The sequence below is a fragment of the Vombatus ursinus genome, unplaced genomic scaffold, assembly GCF_900497805.2.
Source record: "Vombatus ursinus unplaced genomic scaffold, bare-nosed wombat genome assembly UNPS02005236.1, whole genome shotgun sequence".
Classification (NCBI taxonomy): Eukaryota; Metazoa; Chordata; class Mammalia; order Diprotodontia; family Vombatidae; genus Vombatus; species Vombatus ursinus.
The window spans coordinates 4,864,910-4,889,665 of record NW_020945014.1 but is presented as its reverse complement, the minus strand read 5'-3'; the positions used below and the strand labels follow the sequence as shown (position 1 = coordinate 4,889,665).

The window sequence follows — 24,756 nt, the reverse complement described above, 5'->3', positions numbered from 1 at the left end:
TCATGGGAATATTCTATGGCTGATGTTTGGTAGTGCAAATTCAGCAACAGGAAAAGGGCTTAATGAACTTGAAAGAATAACAAAGTATAGAGTTGACCTGGTTCACCAAAGGTCAAGTTGGGAAAGGGAGGAGAGTGTAGCCAGTGTAGGAGTGATGGTCTGGGAAAGAACTCCTGGACAGAGGTCTTGCTTGTGCCATATGACTATGTGTTGCAGAAAATGGGCATATTCAACATGGAGGAGAGAAAACATATTCAGCTTATGAAAATTACTTTCAACATTTGAAAGAATGTTCTATACAAGAAGAATTTATTTCATTCTGTTTGGTCCAAGAACACATAACTAGGAATGATGGATGGAAAATGCAAAATGTTGAATTTAAGCTTGATGTAAGGAAAAAATTCTTCTCAATCATAGTTATCCAAAAATGGAATAGACAGCCTCAGTAGTTAGTGGGTTGTCCCTCCCTGGAGGTCTTCAGGCAAAGGCTAGATGGCCACTTATTTATTGTAGATGTTGTAGAAAAGGTCATTCAGATATGCGTTGGATTAGATTACACTGAAAGTCCCTTTCAAAACTGAAATTCTGTAATTCAATTTGTATTCTAAGGCATATAAAGTTTACTTTCATTTGAACAATAACCAAAATGATTAAATATATGGTACATACCATGTGCCAGGCACTGTGTTAAGTGCTCACAAAATCTGATCCACCCAAAACACCTGCGAAGTAGGTGCTGTTGTTACCTCCATTTTACAGTTGAGACTGAGGTAAACAGAGGTTAAGTGACTTGCCCAAGGTCAAACAGCTAAGTGTCTGAGGTAGGAATTGAACTCAGCTCTTCCTGATTTAAGGACCAGTGCTCCATTCACTGTGCCAGCTATTTGCATACTCTACTGTATTCCAGATAAATGAGTTTATTGTTGTTAGAAAACAGTGGGTAGGTGGCACAGTAGATAGAATGACAGACCTGGAGTTTGGAAAACCTGAGTTCAAATCTAGCCTCAGATACTTACTAGTTGTGTGACCCTGGGCAAGTCACTTAATGTTGTTTCCCTCAGTTTCCTTATCTGTAAAATGAGCTGGAGAAGGAAATGGCTCCACTCCAATATCTTTGCCAAGAAAATGCCAAGTGGAGGCATGAAGAGTAGGACATGACTGAAATGACTGAACAACAAATTATTAGAAAAAAGGGTAGGTAGGATTTAAAGCAAGGAAAACTAATACAGCCATAGTAACGTGGACATAGTAACTATTAAAGAGTCAGAAGATCTGGGCTCTTACTCTTAGCTGCACTAACACACAATGTGACATTAATCCTTATTGTGGCTATGTTTTGCTTCTCTCCTCCATAAAATGAGGAGGTTGGATTAGACAATCTCCAAGGTCCTGTCTAGGACCTGCCAACCTTCTGTGGCACCCCCTGTATTTTCTAGAATCAGAATGCCCAAATTATAGAAATTTTTGTTGGGCCAGATGCTTGGGACCAGACCATGGTTCTCCGCTAGTTCTGAAGTTCAGGGGGTATCTAGTGATATTACCAGTCTTACAGTTACAACGAATTAGTTAACAAATATTTAGTGAGTGACTACTCTGTAATATACCACTCTAGATAAGATGAAGGATATAAAGGTAAATAAGAATAGTTTCTTGCCCAGAAAAAGCCCAAAGTCTGATAAAGAAGATAACGACATGGGGGGTGGGAGGGAAAAACTATACCATGAGGGAGTATATACTAAATGCCACATGAGTGACATTTAGCACCATTTCAGTGTGATATGACTTTGGAGGGAGGCAATTGTTCATTTTGAGTAGCTAGGAGAGAAATGATAGGTGAGCTGAGCTAGTACTTGATATCTAGCAGTGCTACACTCCCCTGGGACTAATATCATAGAGTCTCTCCTGCTTTAATCTTTTCAGTCAATTACATATATGACAAACCTTGAATAAGAAAAAACATTCCTTAGCTTGGCATTCAAGATCCTCTAAAATCTGGCCCTAAATCATTTTTGCAGCTTAGTGGCATAGTGGATAGAAGGCTAGACCTGGAGTCAAGAGGGTCCAAGTTTAAATCTTGACTCAGACACTTAACAGCTGTGAAATCCTAAGCAAGTCATTATTCATAAAATGAGGAATAATAATAGCGCCTACCTCCCAGAGCTATCATGAAGATCAAATGAAAAGATATTTGTAAAGCACTTAGCAAACTTTATTTACTAGCTATGATGATGGTGGTGGTGGTTTCCCATATTCCCATTTGTTTTAGCTAAACAGTATTATTCACTGTTCCCTAAACATGCTGGGTAATTTCCTTCCTCCATAAATTTCTCTCACACTACACCCTTTTCTTGGATGGGGTAACTGGAAAGCAATGGATTTAGATTCAGAAAACCTGGGTTTTATCCTGCCTCCACCATTTTCTTCCTGTATGACTTTGAACCTCAATTTCCTCACCTTTAAAATGAAGAACTTGGACTAGAAGACCTGAGTCCCTTCTAGCTCCAAATCCTACAATTTCTATCCTGAGATATCCTACATTTTGTTCAAGTTCAAATATACTGTCCAGCTCCAGTATCACATCTCCTGAGAATTTCCATTCTCTCCCACCGAGAAATGATTGATCACTTACTTAATTGAGACTAAAATTCAATGAGCACTTTTTAGCTTAATTGTTTTCAATGTCACAGATGTGTATTGGGCAGACAACTGCTGGGACATTCTGAAAGTTGTCCATTTTCATGAACAAACAAATGAATATCTGTCCTACAGAGTCTGAGGATATTCCTAATGAAAGAGATTGTTTAAAAGTAAAATGTATTCTCCTTTATTGTTCTTTATTTCACTGTTCTGAACCAATACTCTATTCTGGGTTTTTAAAACATCTGACATTCCTCAGACTGGTATTCAAGGTCTTCAAAAATCTGGTTCTAAACCATCCTTGCAGCTCAGTGGTACAGTGGATAGAGGGCTGGACCTGGAGTCAAGAAGGCCTGAGGTCAAAACTTACCCCCAGACTAGCTGTGAGACTCTAGACAAATATGGAAATGACTATTAAGTGGGGAAAAAAAAGCAAGCCTATCCATCCCTCAAACCGTTGTAACAAGTACTTTAGTAAAGACTGTAATTTTCCAAAAAACCTTTTAATTAAAAGGAGCCCCAAACTCACATATATGCTATAATTGTTTATTCTGCCAATAAAAGCATCATATAAAATAATTAAGATTATGTAAATGACCTTGAAAACATGAAATTTAATTTCAATTTAGATTGCAAATGTCATGTGCTACTCTACCTTAAACTGCCCATATTCGTGTATCATACTAAATCTCATAGTCTTACAACCAGCGTGCCTTAACTTTTTATAGCAAGAAGTTTAAAAATACTTATATACTCACTCCAATACAGAAATCGTTAGCTCTGTAGCATACCAACATGCACAGGGAAATTAAATTCCTTCTCCACTGGCCTCTCTTAAGGGGAACCTCTATTTACTTTAAAAACCACATACATCTTAATTTAGCTGGAAAAATCAGCCATCATATGCTTATACCAGCGCAGCTATTCACTGTGAAAGGTAATAAACAACGAAGTCTTCTTGTCCAATGGAGGTAATAATATGATCTTTAATCTAATCAACAAAATAAGCTGTTTTGATTTTATTAAAAAAAATCGAATTGAAATAGAAAAAACTTACAGGCTTCTTGAAGGAATTTTTCTCTCACACTGTCTGAGGTACAGTTTTTACATGTTTTAATTGCAACTGCCATTGCTGGATTCTCCTGAGGAAAATACATAAAAACATAAAGGTTTTCTATTACTTATCTGTACATTTATAAATTATTTTGCTATGTGAAAACTAGTAGACTTAGAATCACAGTTATATTTTATCTTATTGATTGACCAAAGAACTGAAATGGGCTTTGGAGGTCATCTAGTGTTTTCCACTTAATGAGGAAATGTCAATGCTGAAGATTCTCAAGAGGCAAACACTTAACTTATGCTTGAACACTTTCATCTGAGGAGCTCACTGCCACATGAGACAACCTAATCCATTTTTCTAAATAGTTGGTGATGTTACAAAGTTCTTCCTTGGACTGGGCTGACATCTGCTTCGCTATAATTTCCATCCATTGGTCCTTGACATGTCCTCTGAGAGCGAAGCAGAATAATTCTAAGCTCTTCTCCACAGAAAATGTTATCTTGCTTTAATTTATTATAATCTTTCTTATTGTGAGCTTGACAATCCACAAACATGTACATTTTGATACACAAATAAGAGGCTTGTAAAGCTGTGACACAGTTTACATGTTTTAAAGAAATGTATACATACATGTAAATTTAAGAAGGTGGTAATAAAATTGCTCTTTTGTTTGTGTCTCCTTTTGCACTTAGTTTTCTTCAGTGCATTTTTAAAAAAAGTTGTGGGTGTTTTTGGCCTATTTACCACTAGCTACCAACATAACACTCCCAATGTCCTCCTCCTTAAGTGAGTAAAGGCCCTCCTTTTTAATAATAATCTCTTTAACACATGACAGCTCTTCAGATACATAAGGATAGTAATCATATTCTTTCTTTACTTTTCAGTCTAGCCATCCTTTGTTCTTTTAACCAATCCTTGTATGGTATGGTTTCGATCCTCCTCCTCCTCCTCTGGATGTAATCTAGTTTACAGGTATGTCTCTAAAACGTGGTACATGGACCAGAACAGTGAATGTGCTGTTCACAAGGCCATGGGCTGGAATCTTTTCTAGAACAGTTAGATATACAAAGAAAGAAACTTTGTTTAAAAACCACAGGCTACACACAACCCCACCTAGTTTTCATAACAGATACCAAGTGAAAAAAAGGTAAGTATTATTAACCCATCACTATGGTGTTTAGAAAATAGTTCGAATTACGTAGCTTACTGAGTACTGCCTATAACATCACTTTGGTGCATACTTGGGATAACATTTCAAACATGGCACATCAATTAGGAGGATAAAAGATTTGTGAAATATGTTGATTGCTCGGCTTGTTGGCTACAAGTCAAACATAGGGGGATAGTGGTACCTTATGGTCATTCCTTAGCTGTGTATATGAGCCACTGCTTATCATGGATTCTTCTGCCCATTTAGTAACAATGCCAATAACTCAGTTACATAATGCTTTACAGTTGCAAAGCACTTTTGAATACATCATGCCATGTTTTCCTCACAGGTATTAATAATATAATCAAAAAGCATTTATTAAGTGCCTAATATGCTCCAGGGCGGCACTAGGGATTAAAAAAAAAAGAATGTTAACTATCATTATTTACAAGGACTTACATTCTAAAGGAGGCCAGTTCACTAAAAATACACACAGAATAAATATAAATGTATACAAAGTAGTTAAATATAAAGTTGTTTAGTAGGGAGGGCAAGAACAATTGGGTGATCAAGAAAGGTTTCAAGCATAAGATGATGTTTGCACTATATCTTAAGAAAGGGACTCAGTAAGGCTGAAGGAAGAAGGGAGTTACATAAAGCCTGTCCTTTATTTGATGTTTTGTTAGCTTGAGTGTTTGCATGGGAGCCAAAGGCTTTTACAGGGAATGAAATCAGTTGAATTCTGATGTTCCCAGGGGAAAACTGAGATGGAAGCTCAAATAAAAGTCATTATTTTTACCTTTATATCTTGCTTTTATTTACATATTTTGTTTTTTTTCACCACCTTCACTTTCCCAATATATTTCCTAATATATATTTTTGCCACCTACCCTGTGAATAATCTCTTAATAATAACAACAGGTAGGTTCTAATGAGGGCAAATCATGAATTCCATGAAATGGTTGCATTATTCAAATTAACAATGCTTATTTCCATTGAACTGGAACCAATTATTACATGATTATTTTGAACACTGCCAATTTGAATAAAGCCAGCTCTTTGGGATTTATTATTCACACTAATTGGAACCTAGCTATATCTAATAGTTATATAGTGCTTTAAAATTTGCAATGTCTTTTACATATTTACACATTATATATCTTATCTGACCTTTAGAACAACATTGTGAAGTGTACAGATGATGAAACTGAGGCAGGCAGAGGTTAAGTGACTTACCCAGTCACACATCTAGTAAATGTCTGAGGTAGGATTCAAACATAAGTTATCTTAACTCTGATTTTAGTGCTCTATAAACTATGCTACCTATATCCCACCTCCTGGCTCTCTCTTTATTATGCCACTTGTTCTCTGGCCATCATCCTCATCCCCTTCCATCAGAACCCTATTCTCAAGTAACTTCTGGATCCCTTGGTCCTGATAGATAAGTTTTCCTTTATCTTGTTGGAGGTCCAGGCCTCCACGCCACTTGTGGGCTGCTCACCATGCCCCTTGGAGGGTCATTCATCCCTTCCTCACCTCAGCACCCATCTATGAATTGTATACTACCATTAGAATATAAGTTCCTTGAGAGCAAGGAACGTTTTGCTTTCCTGTATTTTTATCTTCAGTGTTTAGCTTAGTGCCTGGCATACAGTAAGAAATGCTCTAACAATGTATTTTTTTATGTTATTTCATCCCTTCTTTTACCTATCTTCTTCCTTTGCATTACAATATACTCAGTCACATTCAACTCAAAGGTTTCATCCCAACTTGCCTCCTTGATTTAGGTCTTTTACTTAATGTTGCTTGCTCTCTATATTTTGGGCACTTGTCTATGTACATTTGGGACCATTGACTTTACTACTGGCTCTCCTCTTTATTGGATTTTCTCTCTCTGTAGATGGAAATTCTTCCTACATTGTAACATTTCTCTATGGTATTTAGTTTGGTGGATACACTTTCACAATTTTCTTTCTTATCCTTTCCTGATCCTCCATACTGGTGCCTGATTCCAATCCCCTCCCACCCCAACACCTCTTATATTTGTGCGTGTGTGTGTGTGTTTGTGTGTGTGTGTGTGTGTCTATTCCTGTTATCTGTCTATCTATCTACATGTATCTATCTTGTTTAGTCAATGAATGTAAGGTCCTTGAGGAAAGGGATTTAAAAATAATCTTTGTAGCCTCTGTGAGTAGCACAGAACTTGGCACTTAGGTAGAGTCTTAAATGTTTGTTGATTGACTGATTGACAAAACATAGCTGGGGGGCAGCTAGGTGGTGCAGTGGATAGAGCACTGGCTCTGGAGTCAGGAGGACCTGAGTTCAAATGCGGCCTCAGACCAGACACTTGACACCAGCTGTGTGACCCTGGGCAAGTCACTTAACCCCAATTGCCTAAAAAACAAAAACAAACAAAAAACCATACTAGGTCTTCTCTTACTATATACTCATTAATAATGAATTAACTCCAGAATAATCTTTTTATTCTACCCTTCAAAGTTCAAACACTATCTCTGCTATGAAAATAGAAGAAAAGTAAGAGTTGGGTATCTCGTCTTTTCTCCCTCATCTCTCATAGTTACCCCTTCTTTCCCAAGCAGCAGTTCTATGTTCTTTGATTTTCTTCTTGCCTATAACATTTTTGCTGTCCTTCACATTCACTGCCAGGCTTAGCTCATTCTGGGCTCTAACACTCCTAATGAGATTATTAACAAGAACATGCTGCTTTTTAAAAATTTATCTTTGTCTACTTGCCTTTGCTTCTATTTTCTGTATGTGACTGTTAAACACCTGAGTTGTTTGTCCACACCTGTTTATATACCTCTCTCTTTTCCTCTAATCTGGAGTTGTTTCTGTTAGCTTCTTCAGAATGTCATTCTTGAGAGTTTCTTATCTCTCTTCAGAAAATTTTTCCTTAAGAATTTTAGGCCAAGGAATCACATCAATCTTCCTTCTAAACCCACTGAAATTCAGCTTCTCAAAATTTTGGGTGCATATTGGAAGATACCTAAGTTTCTTCTCTTTTATCTCAAATAGTAAGATGAAATAGTTTCTTCCTTATAAGATTCCTATTTCTATTGCAGAAGGCAGTTCCTCCTTGTTTTAAGAATGGGGCTTATGATAGCAGTATCCCTCATTATTTCTTCTACCTTTTGAAGGATTAAATTTTACCATCAGGATAAACTAAAATTTTATCAGCTGATTTCATTTTTGTTGTGAAAATATACACTTACAGATGTTAGGATGGCTGAGTTTCCTCATCATTATGATAATAATGATAGCTGACATTTATATAGTGTGTTGAGGTTTACATGCTTGAAACCTATGAAATGCTTGCTGACTGATTTGCTTTATAGTTAATTTTTAATTAGTTTTTCAAATAAATTCTTAGCTGTCCATTAGATTATGAGCTCCTTGAGAGAAAAGACTGTTTTTTTGGCCTTTCTTTGTATCCTCAGTGTGTAGCACAGTGTCTAGCAAATAGCAAGCACTCACTACTTGCTAGATGGCTGACTTCATTATGTATACTTCATCCCTGGCCTGGAGACTGTCACTCCTAAATCTGAAGCCATGGTCCAGAAAACCAAAGCCCAAAATCACATTTTTTTAAAAATAAGTTTTTATGGATGCCTTCCATTTTATAGATCATTATCGTTATTCCTGACTGCCTTCTAACTCCCCCTGCTGGAGAGTCACTCCACATAACAAATAGTCTTTCATAAAGAGGAAAAAAAATCATCACAACTAATTGACACATTGAAAAAGTTTTTTAAAAAGTGTAATGTACAACACCTGTGAACCTAACACTTCCATGAAGGGGTGACTAGGAAAGTGGTGGCATCATGAAAAGAAACAGAGTAATTCAGAAAAGAGTTAAGCTTGGGAAAGTGATTGATGAGTTCAGTTCAGGACATGTTGACATGTTGAGTTTTAGGTGCAGCAGCAGAAGCTAGGTGGAGATATCTAACAGGCCAATGGAGACTAGGGATCAGGGAAAAAATTAGGGGTTGATATATAGATTTGAGTGTTATCTGCACAGAGGGGATAATGGGCCTGTTGGGAGATGGATTATCTAAAGAAAGAACACAGAAAGAAAAGAGATGAAAGTTTAATCAGACATGATCATTGCTTATAAGGAATTTACTATCTACCAAAAAGATATAAAATATAAATAACCATAATACTAAAACAACCTATGCTGGGTGCCAGGGAGAAGTGTAAACAACAGTATATAAAAAAGTCTAATGCGAAGAAATAATTATGAGAGTTTATAGATTTAGAACTGTAAGGAAGCTTGCAGTGTATTTAGTCTAACCCCTCCATTTTATTTCATTTCATTTCATTTCATTTATTTTTTTAGTGAGGCAATTGGGGTTAACTGACTTGCCCAAGGTCACATAGCTTGTACATGGCAAGTGTTGGGTCTGAGGCTGGATTTGAACTCAGGTCCTCCTGACTTCTCGGCCGGCGCTCTATTCACTGTGCCACCTAGCTGCCCCCAACCCCTCCATTTTACAGATGAAGAAACTGGGTTCTATAGAGGCGAGGGATCACCTTCCTGGGCCACAAATGGCAGAATCAGATTAAAATACAATTGGGAAAGGTTTAACAAAATAAATAAAAATATAAGACAACATAGGTAATGTTAATTTGTGGTCTGTGGCTCAGGGATCCATTTCTATTTGCGTTTGACACCACTGCTAGAAAGGAAAAGTGATTTGCCTAGGGGAACATACTTCAATGTCAGAGCCAGGATTTGAATTTGGATCAGGATTTAAACGCAGGTTTAAAGCCTCTAAATTCTGTAATTTTCCCACTGCACTCATAAACATGAAGAGAAGGTGTCATGGAAAGACTTGCTTTAAAAAAAAAAAAGAATACCTGTTAAAGCAAAGGTAGAGAGGAGTGGCTGCATTTCAGACATAGGGAACAGCAAGTTGCCTGGCTTGCCTTTAAGGTAAATATACGGAAAAAAGTAACATGAGACACTGCTGTTAAAATGGGTGGTGCTAGGCTGGGGAGGAATTTAAACATTAAGTCTCTGAACTTTTTTCTGGTGGGTTAGTGGGAACAATTGCAGGATTTTGTCATGAAATGACATGAGGAAGATTAATTTGGCAATTTTGTGGAAAATGATTGGGAAATGGGGATGGAGAGAGAAGGTGGAATACTAGTTAGGATAACATACTAGTTTAGGCAAATGGTAATGAGTACCTGCACTAGGGTGATGGGATTAGGAATACAAGCAGACTTGAGAGTTATTTTAAAGGTACAATCATCAGGATGTGGCAACTGATTAGATATGGGAGGAGAAGCAACATCAAGAATCATATATGAACATGAGAGCCTGGATGGAGCCATGGAGAAATAAAATCAGAGGGAGGAAGGAATACTTTTAGAGGAAAAGACAATGAGTTTGGTTTTGTCTAGGGTGATTTTAAACCAACGATAGAGTATGCAGGTATAGATGTCCTGGGGATCACTGGAGATGCTGGGATGGACATTGGGAAAGAAGTCAAGTTGCACATAAATGAATGCATGAAAATAGATTTTAAGCACTTACTATGTACAAAAAAGCACTGTGGCTAAGTACTAGGGATAGAAATAGCAATGTAAGACAGTCCTTGCTTTCAAGAAGTCCACGTTCTTGACTAATACGAAAATGTGTTCGCAAATACCAAATTAGGGAAGGAAAAAAACCTGGAACTCAAAAATTTTGTATTAAAAATGAATGTTGAAAATTGTCTTTACGTGTAATTGGAAATAAAATACAATTTAAAATACTATTTAAAAGAAAGAAATTAAGAAAAAAAAAGAATTCTATGTTCTAATGGAAGAGACAACATATGTGGGGTGTCCCAAAAGTCCAAGCTTTAATAGTTTAAATAGCTCAAAACTGAACTAAGACTTTTGGAACATCCTCTATAGGTTTAAGTTGCAAGTCAGATGAAAAGGTCCCATGATCCCTAGAGGATTGGCTATATATATACGTACACACACACATATATACATACATATACATACTAATGCATATTAATAATATAATAATGTAATGTCATTTCTACTGATAAGCTTAACAGTTTCTGATGTTGAACCATCTAACAATGGTAAGGACTTTGTGAAAACTTTTGTTTTCTAGGTCTTTAGGAGCTATAGCTACTGAAAAAGCGAGGATCCTAGCATCTACAGAAACAGTTATGTTGCCTCTCCACAGGGATTGCTTCCTGAGATGATGGCTGTGAAGGCTGGGCTAGGACCTTCAATGGTCTGGAGGGTGCTGTCGGGGCTCTTGGGCTCACATGCACAATGGTGACAATTGTTCACTACTGTTGGTGGCAAGGAAAGTGGGCCCCTTCTTCACAATGACTATTCCCTTAAATGACGGCGATGGAGCCTAAGCTGAAAGCAGGAGTCAGTGGTCTTGGGACTACTGCTATTCCTAAGGCTCTTGGGTTAAGTGTCCTTGGCTATCTCCAGTGGGGTCTGAGGAGAAGTGGTGGTCATGGTGGTGGTGGTTTGGCTTGCCTGGCACCTCTTGCTCTCCCCTAGGCTGCCCTGCGGTTTCAATTATACCTGGAGGAATAGAGGTGACAGTTGGAAGTGTGTGACTGAATGAAAATGCCAAAGGAAAAATCATGGAGAAAGAAGAGAAGGCCAAAGACAGAACCTAGGGGGACCTCCACTTTAAGAGGTCAGGAAGAAAAGTCAGTCAAAGTGATTTTGAAGGAATGGTTAGATAGGCAGGGGAAAAAAAAAACCAAAATCCAGGAGAGTATAGCAACTCAGGAACTAATGGAAGAGAGCATCCAGGATTCCCTCTCAGTACAATATAAGGTCCTGAAGGCAAGGGCTGACTGGTTTGTTTTTGTCTTTGAATCCCCAGTGCTTAGCATACAGAAAGCACTTAGTAATAATGTTTGAAGGAGGGGGGTGATTAACAGTTTCAAATGATGCAGTGATCAAGAAGGATGAAGACTGAGAAAAAGGCACATTGGGTTTTCTGGAGAACCACAGATAAAACGTAAGTCTTATTGGCATTACTTGTACTTCTAAATGTAACAGTAGGGCAAGATGTAATACAAATTTTATTCCTCTAAAATATCACCAAGACAAAACAAAAATATTCCTAGAAAATCCCAGATGCAGTGAGATATATTTAAGAGAACTCAAACCTCTGACATTCATACTTGGTATTATTTATGTAATAAAATTTATAAGACATTAACTCTGTTTTCCTAGAATTACAGAAACTCAACATGTCCAAAACTGAGCTCATTATCTTTGCCCTCAAACCCTCTCTTCTTCCTAACTTTCCTGTTACTTCTTATATCAAATGACTTTCCAAGCCCTGTTGTTTCTATCTTGGTAACATCTCTGGTATATGCACCTTTTCCTTTCTGATATTGTCACCACCGTGCTGCAGGTCCTCATCACCTCTAACCTGAAGTACTGCAATAGCCTACTGGTTTGTCTAATTAGCCTCAAGTATCTCCACACTCCAGTCCATTTTCCCCGTTGAACTGTCAAACTGATCTTCCTAAGTGCAGGTCTGACATATCAATCCTTTTTCCTCCACTTAATAAACTCCAGTGGGTACCTCTTATCTTCAAGATCAAATATGAAATACTGCTTAGCTTTCAAAGTTTTTCATAACCTGGTCCCTTCCTAACTTTCCAATCTTCTTACACCTAACCTACACTTCATATACTATTCAATCTAGTAACACTGACTCCATTGTTCTTCATACAAAGCACCCAATCTCCTCACTCTGAACATTTTCTTCTTTATTAATTTATTTTAAACTTAAATACTAAAATTTAAATACACAGTAAGAAAAGAAAAAGAAACATGTTATAAATTTATATATAAAACATGAAAAAAAAAAAGCATTGCCATGTATATAGCAGAACTGGCCATTTTCACTGACTATTCCCCCATGCCTAGAATTTTCTCTTTACCTTTGCCTCTTGGCAACTCTGACTTTCTTCAAGTTTCAGCCAAAGAACCACCTTCTGCAAGAAGCTTTTCCCTGTCCTCTTCAATCTTATTGCCTTTCTTTTGAGATTAGTTTGAATTTATTCTGTATATACCATGTTTGTACATAGCAGTTTGCATGTTGTCTACTCTTTTAGACTATGAGCTCCTTTGAAAGTAGGGAAGTGCTTTTCTTGGCATCCCCAGAGCTTAGCACAGTCCTCTGGCACATAACATAGCAGGCACTTAATAAATGCTTGTTGATTTGACTTGCAGACTTGACTCAGAGCTGGGAGGGAACTTCAAGACCATCCATATAGCCATGCCACTTCATAGATAATAAAACAAAAGGCAATGATGACATAGGACATCAAAGATCACAAAAACTAGCCAGTGGTTTAAGCCAGGAAACTTCTGTGGAAAGCGCTAAGGGACTTACTGGACTCATGTAAACTCCTTGATGTACATCTCCAAACTGGCCTTCTCCAATGCAGCGTCCAAGTTCTATCCTTTCTCTTTGTATCTCATAATCCCTGGCTGTAAAAGACAAGCCGTAAGTGACAAAGTATTTAACAACATCATTTCAGGGGTGGAAAGAATAATAATTGAAACATCTTATTTTGATGTAACATATAAATAAAATTTTAATCTGTGACACACCAATCTATGGAAATGTTTTATATACAGTGGAATACTCTTAAACATAGCTTGAAAGGAAAGGCTGCAGATGCAAATAGGCTGCAAAGAAATATTCAGTGGTGACAGTGCCATAAATATTAATTAGATTTAGGGTGGACTTACATATATTCTCACCAGGAACTTAAAAAATTTATTTGATTTCAAATACTCTGAGAATCTCAAAAGTGGAAGAGACTTTAGGTATCACCTATCATCCCTAAATGGGTGACAGTAAATACATCACAGAAAAACATATCAAACTGTATTTTCTGAATTCCTGCTCCAAATATAAATTTAGATGCTTAATGAATATTAGTGTTGCTATTAACATTTTTATCCTATAGAGATAAGATTTACCTAAAGAATCCATATTATAAAAAGATGGAAGAAGTTTATCATTCCAATAAAATATGTAATATAACTCTTATATTTTGGAAGTTTAAGAGCTTTCCACTTTATGATGTCATATTTCTACATTATCCACTGAGCTAAAAAGAATTTTAAAGAGGCTGTTTCTAAAAATCAATTCTAAAACCAGATGAATGAACAATTAAAGTTTATAATGTATTGGCATAAATAATTTGAAGATGTTACTCTACTAATAGTAGATATTTATTTCAAATTAGCAAATTAAGATATTGAGATTTATGTATTAAAAATGATTTAGTACACTGGTTGTGTATAGAACAAACTACTCATTAGTTCAAGGAATGAGCACCTGAATTCCAATTTAATAATTTAAATACAATTTAATTTATTTCAGTTAAGAAAAAACTCTGAAATGTATCTCTCTCTCTCTGTGTATCTCTCTCTCTCTCTCTCTCTATATATATATGTGTATATATATATATATCTATGTAGATACGTAGATATCTCCTTCTCCCATCAGTCTAAATACTATTACTAATGGGAAAAATTGATTTTTAAACTATCTTAGGCCCTTATTCCTATCATTATATACTATTATCTAAGAAAATAATTTGAACTAGAATTTACATTTTAAGAAACAAAATATTTTCCTCTTTAAAATAATTTTAGCTAGTAGTAAATCCATTGATTTAACTGTGTAATTAAACCAATGAACATAAAAATTTGAAAATAAAATAAAGAGTTTTAAACAGAAACATCCCATGTCACTCCACAGGTTGCAAATGCAGGCAAACACAATTATTTTAAGGGAATCCTGTTACCTTCATCTATTCCATAGCTTTCTGTAGTGCAATTAAGAGAGAAAAAAATTGAAGACCTTGCTTAGAAATATCTAATATTAATTAAATTAATAACAAGAAATGTGGAAAGCTTATCTTAACAATGTTTACTCTTACGAAATATCTTGAGATAACATAGGATTAAAATGAAAAACTTAACAAGTAAAACAAAAATGTACATGTAGGTACAGAATGTCTTCATAAGACAACATGAGCTTCTACAAAGCATTTTGAAACTATATAACCCCCTTAAATCATTAAATCACACATATACTTTGACCCGGTGATATCACTACCAGTAATACAACCCAAAAGAGATAAAAGAATGAGAGACAGGACCCATCTGTACAAAAATATTCATAGCAACAATTTTTATTATAACAAACAGCTGGAAATGAAGAGAGTGACCATCAATTGGGAAATAGCTGAATAAATTATACTATGTGCATGAAATGGAATATTATTATATTATAAGAAATGATGAAAGGGATAGATAAAGAGAAACCTAGGAAGACTTGTGTGAAGTGAGTAGAACCAGGGAAACAATTTATACAATGATTATGACATTGCAAAGCAAAGTAATTTTTGAAGGCTTAAGGACTGTAACCAACACAGTAATTTAACAGGACATCAGGGGACAGATGATGAAACACGCTTCCCTCTTCTTAATAGAGAAGTAATGGAATACAAGCACAGAATAAGACAAACATTTTTAAGACAGCTTATGTGTGAATTTTAAGACATTCACTCTGTTTATTTGTTACAAAGAAGAATTTTTAAAAATTGGGAGAACAGAATTGGGAGAGCCTAAAAGTGATAGAAATGCCCAAGAAAAAGAGACAAAGAAAAAAAAAGAATATTAATTAAACAAAAAGGAATGCAAAGAAAATAGAAGAAGGTTCAAAGGGAAATAGAGACAAGTAGGGCAGTTTTGAAACTAACATGGAAAATTTTAAAAAGGAAACAAACTGAATATATCAGAGATCTGAAGATTCATATGTATTATCCTTTTCTATGCTTCCTTGTATATTAAAATGATAGTTTTGTTTTTATCAAGCTCAAATATAAAAAAGAATTTGAAAAAAATCAATGTGAGCTTAAAAAATTAGATCACCAATTTTAATAAAACATCGCTTTGAAACTAGATATTGTGCTAAATCCATATATTATTTTTAACTTTTTAAAACATAAAATTAGCCCTTGAATTTCAAGATAAAAATGGCTTGATAGAGTCAAATACTTTTAACTGGTCAGTTCCCATTAGTGAAATAATATACTTTAACCTTCAGTATTAAACTCTTGATACTTGATGGAAATCACCCAACCGATACACACACATAAATGAACTGTAAGTAATATATGCTTATGCCCTATCTTGTATGAAGGAAAAACAAGATTCCATAAAGGTCAACCTAAAGTTTAGACTCTAAACGTTATACTGGTATCCATAATTTGAGGGGTGGGGTGCGGAAGGGTGAGACAACATTTTTTCTTTCTATCTTTCCTGGAATGAAGGACAGTGGCCACACATGGGCCAGATCCAAATGCTGACAAGTATAGAAGTTAACTTGTTCCGTTTTTCAGACCTGGGATGGTTCCCCACTATCACACTTCGGTAACCCTGTGTGCTGCCTCGTCTCTCCACTCCCACCCTCCAGCTTTAGTGCTGGACGTGGTGTGGACAGCAAATCAACTTTAGCCTTATGGAAGCTCAGAATCTCTGAACAAGGGATCCACCAACTACAGTTTCCCAGACCAACAGGAATTACAGGTAAGCACCACTATGTAAGGCCTCCATGAAATGTTAGCAGACATAGAAGAAGGGCTCAAAGGTGTTAGGTAAATGTTCTGTTAAGGATTCATGGGAAGACAGACCAGAATCACAAAAGTTGAGAATGTATAGATGATCTTCGATCTTTATAACCTCTACTCAAACCTAGGTATTGATAAGAACTGTGAATATTAAGCAAAATGGTCAAATTACAATCTTGCTTCTAGGTCCTCTCCCTCCAGGCTGTACTAAAATTTTTAAAATGCTAAAAGGCAGATAGAGTAATCTAGAGTGGTAGATAATGACCTTTTCCATCAGTATTCTTCTTCAGCAATAGCTGCTTATTTGATGCCCATATTAAATTCAGGGTATAGGGCCTTTCTAAATATATGAAGCAGGAGTTTCTTATTTGAAACATTTATTTTTTAAAATGTCTAAGACATATCAAATAATTTACAATATCAATTTCTTATAATTCATTTTCCTGAAAGCAGTGGAGAGAAATATGAAAAACCTCCTTTGGAGGTCAGTCTAACTGTTTTTAAGGAAATAAAATTGAAGGGTATATTTAGTATAAAATCAGGGGACTGTTGTATTCTCAAAAAATGACGGGAACTCTTGATTATAGGTTGTCACCTTAAGAGAAACAAAAAGTTTATTTACTATTTTCTCAAGTTCAAGGATCATGCTTCACTACACTTAAATGGAGGATGTTTCTACTTAGCTTAAGACTATATTAGGAGGCCCATTAATTTTAATTTGTGTGTGCAAGCTGAGTGATTAAATTATTCAGTTAATTTAATTTTGAAGTTGAAATTTCTAAAATAATGGCATTTCCAATGGTCCTCTATTTTGTATATAGAAGGGGAAATAGAAATAGATTCTGTGAACCTGAGTTTAAACGTATGATATTTTAGTCAAGATAATCATAGACTTTGGCCTTTATTACTTCAGAAATGATACCTGGCAAATGTTAGATGATACAAAATTCTTGAAATTAAAAAGTATAACTTTCTTCTTCTTCTTTTTTGTTTTTGTTTTTTTGGCTAGGCAATGGGGTTAAGTGACTTGCCCAGGGTCACACAGCTAGTAAGTGTTATGTGTCTGAGGCCAGATTTGAACTCAGGTCCTCCTGAATCCAGAGCCAGTGCTCTATCCACTGCACCACCTAGGTGCCCCAAAAAGTATAACTTTCTTAAGTTTCACAGAAGGACTAAAGTAATTTTCCACTTGAATATATTATGTGAAACTCAAATCTGATATACTATCTGTAAAATCTAAATAAGTTAAAAAAATAGAGGCAAAAGAAAAGTTTAAAAATTCAGTTACTTACTTGAGGGCATTGTATAAGTATCTTCTTCATCTATAATCTCAGCGTAGTCATCTGTTTCTGCAAGCAAGAAATCAAACAGTGAGAAAGAGAATAAATTTGAACTTATCTCATAAAATTAGAAATAAAAAACAGGAAATAATTTGTCCAAGTTTCTTGCTTTGTTCCACTCTGGTGAAATGCACTCAAAATGTGACTCAATATTTGCTCGTGTTTGAGTCATTCTTGGGGAAAAAAACCTAACATCACTGTCTAATATGGTGTAGTACATAGACTTGTTTATCAGAGAGCAAAACAAGAGGAAAAATGGGGAAAGTTCTTTGAAAGGAAAGGTTGGATAGAGGCGTCTATATGATTCAGAGTAACCAATATACACAAACTAGAAGACTCTTACTCCTCTAAAACACATACTTTATAACTTCTTTATGACATCAATTGGGAATTTCTGAATGACTGGTACTACAAATAGAGCAACATCTGTCTTACTATATAAACCTACTCTGTATTTAATTTTAAAAAATCAAAACTCTGCCAAAGAATTAGAAATGTCAATTGAGAAATGGTTGAATAAGTTATGGTATATGATTGTGATGGAATAGTATCGTGCTGTAAGGAATGATGAGCAGGATGGTTTTAGAAAAATCTGGAAAGACTTATGTGAAATGATGCAGAGTGAAGTGAGCAGAGCCAGAAAAATATACGCAGTAATAGCAATATTGTAAAGATAATTAACTGTGAAACTTACAAACTATGATCAATACAATGGTGCATGACAATTCCAAAGGACTCATGATGAAAAATGCTATCTACCTCCAGAGAGAAAACTTATGGACTCTGAGCGCAGATTGATGGCATACTTTTTTTTCCTCTTTATTTTTCTTGCTTCTTTTTTTTTAACAACATAGATAATGTGGAAACATGCTTTATATGATTTCATAATTTCATATGTATAATGTGTATCATATTTCTTGTCTTCTCAATGAACAGGGAGGAGGGAGAAGGAGAGAATTGGAAACTTTAAATTAAAATTAAAAAGAGCAACAACAAAAAACCCCACATCTCTATGACACTGATCTAGCCTCATATGTAGAGAACCCAATTACAGGCTAAACTTAAAGGAATGGTTGAGCTGATTTAGTTGATTTCTTTAGTTTGCTTGGGCAAGAAGAGACCCAATGTGGGATTGTTATATACATATTTTATACACACTTATGCATACATATGTATATGGATAGATATATACACATTTATCTATACATATATGGATATGATTCTCCATATTTCCTTGTTATATCTGAACTATCCATTAATAAGAGTCCCTGTTATTTTTCACTAAGATGATAGAAGAAAATATCAATATCAAAAGAGAAAATGATCTACAATGAAGTGTTAAGTTATACAGAATGGACTTATTAAACATTTAGGGGGTATTGGAGACTACTGCTAAAGAAAATACTTTCAGTGAAAACAGAAATAATTTTCTATTATATTTCTCTGCAATACTTCAAAGCATCTGTGATTGTTTTCTCAATTCGGAGTGTCACATTTTGGAAATGTCACTGATAAGCTATAGAATATGCAGAGAAAAGTAAGTAGAATGGTGAAGGGCCTTGAAGTTTAACACATGAATATAGGGTAAAGGAATCCCATGGTGTAAAGGAGATGTTTAGCTTGATATCTGTTTTGTAGCATATTAAATGCTGTCAAATGTAAGAAAACTTATTTGGCTTAGCTTCAGAGGGCAGAACTACGAGCAAAAAACAGACAGTGCCAAAGAGGCAGATTTAGGATTGACATAAGGAAAAACTTAACTAACAGTAAGAGCTATCCAAAAGTAGAATGGGCTGACTCAGAAGGTATTTGCTTTTCCACTAAGTCATCAAGAAAAGGATGGATGCACTTCAGAAGAAAATAACTTTGCTTTTATTAAAAAAACTAAATGAAAACCAAAAAAAAAAAAATCCTGCAAAGTCACAAACACCAGTCAAATTTCTAGTATGAGTGGAAATTATAGGGATCGAGATATTAAAGATACAATGAATAAGCCTCATTCAGTAAAAATTCACTTGGCAAACATGACATTTTCCTGCCTTCTCCATGTAAACAATTTTTGGGGATGATATAGAAGGGATTCTTATTCTTACAGGTTGCAGAGGATGGCTTTAGAAGTCCTTTCTAACTCTTGACCTCTGGTTATTATCATATTAAGTGACTATCAAATACTTCCACTCAAAAACACCCACAAACGATCTCTGGGACATTAACATCTTATAGTACTTCTTATATATCAGAGAATATATTTTAGTAGAGCACATACTCAAGAAGATTCTACCATGCTGGAAAATCTTTTGTGACCCAGTGGGTCTGCTGAACCACCTAACAGAAGAGAGGTTCATCACCAGTAAGCTGGCTAGTTGGTAATGAAGTCTTTGGCCACAACAACTCATGATACAAAGAAAAATATAAAATGTCCCTTAGTCCTGTGCAGCTTCTTTTGACTTTGGCAGTGAGAGTGGAAGAAAATGTTACCTACAAACTTTACTCTAAGATTCTGGGACTCTGAATCTGAGATACTTGTCCAGTGATTTAGTGGATATACTACTGGAATGTCTAAATTTAATAAATCAAAAGCCATTTCCTAAGCACCTACTATCTGTCAGGCACTATGGTAAGTGTTGAGGATATGAAAAAAGGTAAAGACACAGTCTTTACCTTAAGGAGCTCCCAGTCTAAGGGGACAACATGCAAACAACTACATACGCACAAACTATATACAGTATAAATGGGATTTAATCTAAGGGAAGGCTCAATTAAAAGTGGATTTGGGCTGAGCCTTCTGGAATTCCAGGAGGTAGAGGTGAGGAGGAAGAGGATTTCAGGCATGGAGATTAGCCAATGTCTGAGATATTGTCATATGTGAGGAATAGCAAGATTGCAAGTCTTCTTGGATTACATGGAGGGGAGAAAGGTGTAAGAAGACTGAAAAGGAAGGAGCCAGATTGTGAAGGGCTTTAACAATATTCAAGCTATAATTAAAAGAAAACAAAACAAAAAGGAAGAAGGTTGAGATAAAACCCTTTGATATTTGATGACTTTAATGCATAAGTTGAAATAGGTCAGAATAGCAAAAAAATATGTTGGAAAATACATACTAGGAATAAAGAATAAGCGGTAAAACAATTGTTGCTACACAGAAGCCTCTATCGTGAACATTTTCTTCGAGACAAGAATTGGAAGGCATTGAGTACTGGGAAGACTGAATGACATTGTGAAAAATGAAACTTATTACATGTTAATATACTTTGATGTGGGAGTCATTCCTGAATCAGCTGTCAGAGCTCCAATGTATAAGGGCAAAGTCAAAAGTTGTACAAAGTTATAAGAAAGATATTTGTATAATTAAAACAGGTAAAACCGTACCTAATTAAATTACTGATAAAAATGGGATACAGATGGAAGACACCAACAATAAATAATTTCGTAAGAAAGTTTAGTTGATCAATCACCATAATGAAGAGACTAAAAGAGCTTAAAAAATGGTTTAGCAAACACTTGACTTACCTGTCAAGTGGAAAGATATGGCAACCAATGGCAACACAAGTTTCAGATATAAGCCCATATATAAAATCTTACAGGGAAGGATGGTATAAGATTATTAATAATTATTACCTCATGGGATAGATAAATCATGGTGGGTCAAACAACTTTTTCAAAAGCTTAATAAGGGACCTAACAAAGCAAAGTCATACAGAGGATGAAACTGAAAGGAAGACAGGAGAAAAAGGAAAGACGGAAAGGATCTGCAAAGATTTTTATAAAACTCTCTCTTTTTAAACCATTAAAGACAGTCAAGCCAGCACATCAGACTCTGGGCATTTTCACTAGTTGTCCCTGATGCCTGAATGCTTTCTCTTCTCATCTCTGCCTTCTGGCTTCCCTGAATTCTTCAAATATTCTAGAGAAGATTGGATTTTTTTCCCCACTTTTCTCAATCCCTCTTAATTCTAGTGCCTTACTTCTGTTGATTATCTCCATTTGTCCTGAATTTAGTATGTTTGTTTGTACATAGTTGTTGATATGTTGCTGCTGCCATTACATTGTAATCTCCGTGAGGGTTGAGACTATCATTTATTGTATCCTTGGTACTTAGTACAGTGTTTAGCACACAGTAGGTGCTTAATAAATGTTCACAGCCTCTTGACTGAGTTGGATTTAGTGCTCAATTCTTCTACATGGTTCCTCTGACTCCAAATTCAGTACTAAATTCTTCGTGGCTAATTTAAAACCTTGATTTTGCCATTCAAGTTTATTTTCCCTTGTTCTGTTATTCAAAAACATGAAGAATAGTAATTCCTTCTCCTTATGCTTATTTTTAAAGTTTGTGTTAGGGTATTTAAAGAACCAAATTACAGGACTGCAATAATGGCAGCTAAATGGTGCAGCGGATAGAGTGCTGGCCTGTAGTCAGGAAGACTCATCTTCCCGAGTTCAAATCTGGCCTCAGATACTTTCCAGTTATGTGACATGGGCAAGTCACTTAACCCTGTTTGCCTCAGTTCCTCATCTGTCAAATGCACTAGAGAAAGAGACAGCAAACCACTCTAATATCTTGGTACCCCCCTTCACCCCCCAAAAAAACCCAAATACAGTCATGAAGAGTTAGTCGCAACTGAAATGAGTGAACAACAACAATAAAGCAAAATAGTGAATAGGGACAGTTAAAGTCTTTCATAGTAAAACTGTTTACAATGAATGTTACTAGAATGAATGTTTAAATGAAAAAGATACCTTGTTTAGTAAGGAAGATAATGGTATTAACCAATAGTTAGTAAATTCTGCTTTATTGGACATTCATTCCTTATTCTCTACATTGATAGGCTTAAAGTCAACCTATAAAGCCATTTTATTCACAAAATCAACACTGGTAGAATAATACATTTATATGATTATCATTTCATTTACTCTCCCTCCCCTATAAAGGGGCATTCTGAGATGAAGCATAATACCAGTCTAATAGAGATAAAAATAAAAATTACTTTAAAAGTAACATATAGCTAAAGAGATTGAGTATATTTGCTCAATCTTGATTTATCTAGGATGGGGGAAGTTAACATTGCTCTATCCTTTAGACTATTTTACAAAGAGAGTTTATGAATTTTCAATAATTTTATGCAATGTGGATCTTAGTTTGAGACTTCATCATAGGCTCTTGAGCTAAGTAGGCAAATTATAGGAGAATCTTCAGAATCAAAAATGGTATAACTTACATCTAGCAAAGGGCTTTTTCAGTTGAGGGACCATGCAATCTTAGAATCTAAGGAACAGCAGCAGATTTATAATTGGAAGGCACCTTGGTAATCTTGTATTCCAATCTCTCATTTTATAGATGAGGTGCCTGAGGTTACCTAAAGCAGTGGTGTCAAACTCAAATAGAAAACCAAGAACCACTAAAGCATAAGGATCTTTGAATAACACATGGTGACTTAGAAAACTACATATTAACATTATCTGTGTTTTATTGTCTTTTTATTTATTTACCAATTAGATTTTAATCTGGTTCAGGCTGCAAACGACAGGCTGTGGTTTGTCTGACACCTCTAACCTAAAGGATTTAAAGAAGTTGTCCCAAGTCACTCTGAAAATTATTGGTGAATGTAGAAGTGGAATCCAAGTCTTTTATCTCCTAATCTAGTGCTCTTTCCAATATTCTACATATCAGAGATCACTACAAATTTTGGATTTCTAATAGCTGGTGAATCCTGGAGGTGTGTAGGGGTGTGTGTGTGTGTGTGTGTGTGTGTGTGTGTGTGTGTGTGGAGTGCATGTGTGAGTGTGCTACCACTTAGGCATTTCTCAGCTGTTAACAAACAACAGGCAAGTCCTATGATCTAATTGATATGTTTTCTACAATAACCAAATTGAGTCCCTAACTATTGACACTCTCCTGTTAAAGAGCCTAAAATAATCATGACAGAGTGAAAATAAGATGGTTAATATATATTAGGCTGACAAGGAAAATTATGTAATTCTAATCTGGAAAAACATTTAATAGATACCTAGCCTCATTTATTTCAATGCAATTAACAAATTCAGCAGAGACTCTATAGAAATGCAACAACTAAAAGTTCAATGTAGTACATGTATAAAATGCCTCTATTCCTTTGATATTCATTATTAGTCACCTTTCAGTAGATTAGTCTGTTTAGATAACACACCCAGGAAACCAATATCTAGTCACACCTCTTTAAGGTTGTTTCCTCATTTGAAAAATGACAACAATACTTACACTACTTACCTCACAGGACTGTGAAGCAAACGCTTCGTAAATCTTAAAAGTTTTATAGAAACATGAACTATTATTGTCAATTGCTGTTAAAGTCATTTTTCAATTATGTCTGACTTGCCCAGAGTCACACAACTAGTAAGTGCTTGAGGCTAGATTTGAACACAGGAAGATAAGTCTTCCTAACTCCAGGCCCACGACACTATCTGCTGTACCACCCAGCTGCCCATTATTGTCAGTAACATCTCCAATTTAATAACTTTGAATCCAATGTTGGTTTTTCACTACAAAAATGATAGGAGGAAGCAGTATGGTGTGGAAAGACCATTGTACTAGCAATCAGGAAAACGGTTTTCTAGAAACATCCTACTATTACTTGTATGACCATGGGGAAGTCACTCTAAGTCTCAGCCTCCTCATCATGTAAAGTGGGGATAATAATGACCCCCTAAACTACTGTACCTATAGGAAAGAGGGTGATAGAGTGGAAAGGGCACTGGCGTTGGAATCTGAGGACTTGAGTTCAGATTTCCCTTCTCACTCTTACTACTTGCATGACCTTGGGTAAGCCACTTAACTTCCTGAGTCTTGGTTCCTCATCTGTAAAAGGAAAGGGTTAGACTGGGTGGCTTATGAAGTCTCTACTAGACGTAGTGCTATGA

At 35.7% G+C, this 24,756-nt stretch overlaps 1 protein-coding gene across 1 annotated transcript in view; it reads right to left on the bottom strand.

Moving 5' to 3' along the window:
- PTK2 (protein tyrosine kinase 2) overlaps positions 1-24,756 on the bottom strand; it is a 304,848-nt gene that overhangs the window by 103,483 nt on the left and 176,609 nt on the right. Inside the window, exons 14-16 of the mRNA XM_027845408.1 lie at positions 17,815-17,871; positions 13,264-13,361; positions 3,695-3,779 (exon numbers count right to left, since the gene is read on the bottom strand). Of these exons, the coding sequence (XP_027701209.1) occupies positions 3,695-3,779; positions 13,264-13,361; positions 17,815-17,871 (240 nt within the window). The remainder of the gene's footprint in view (positions 1-3,694; positions 3,780-13,263; positions 13,362-17,814; positions 17,872-24,756) is intronic.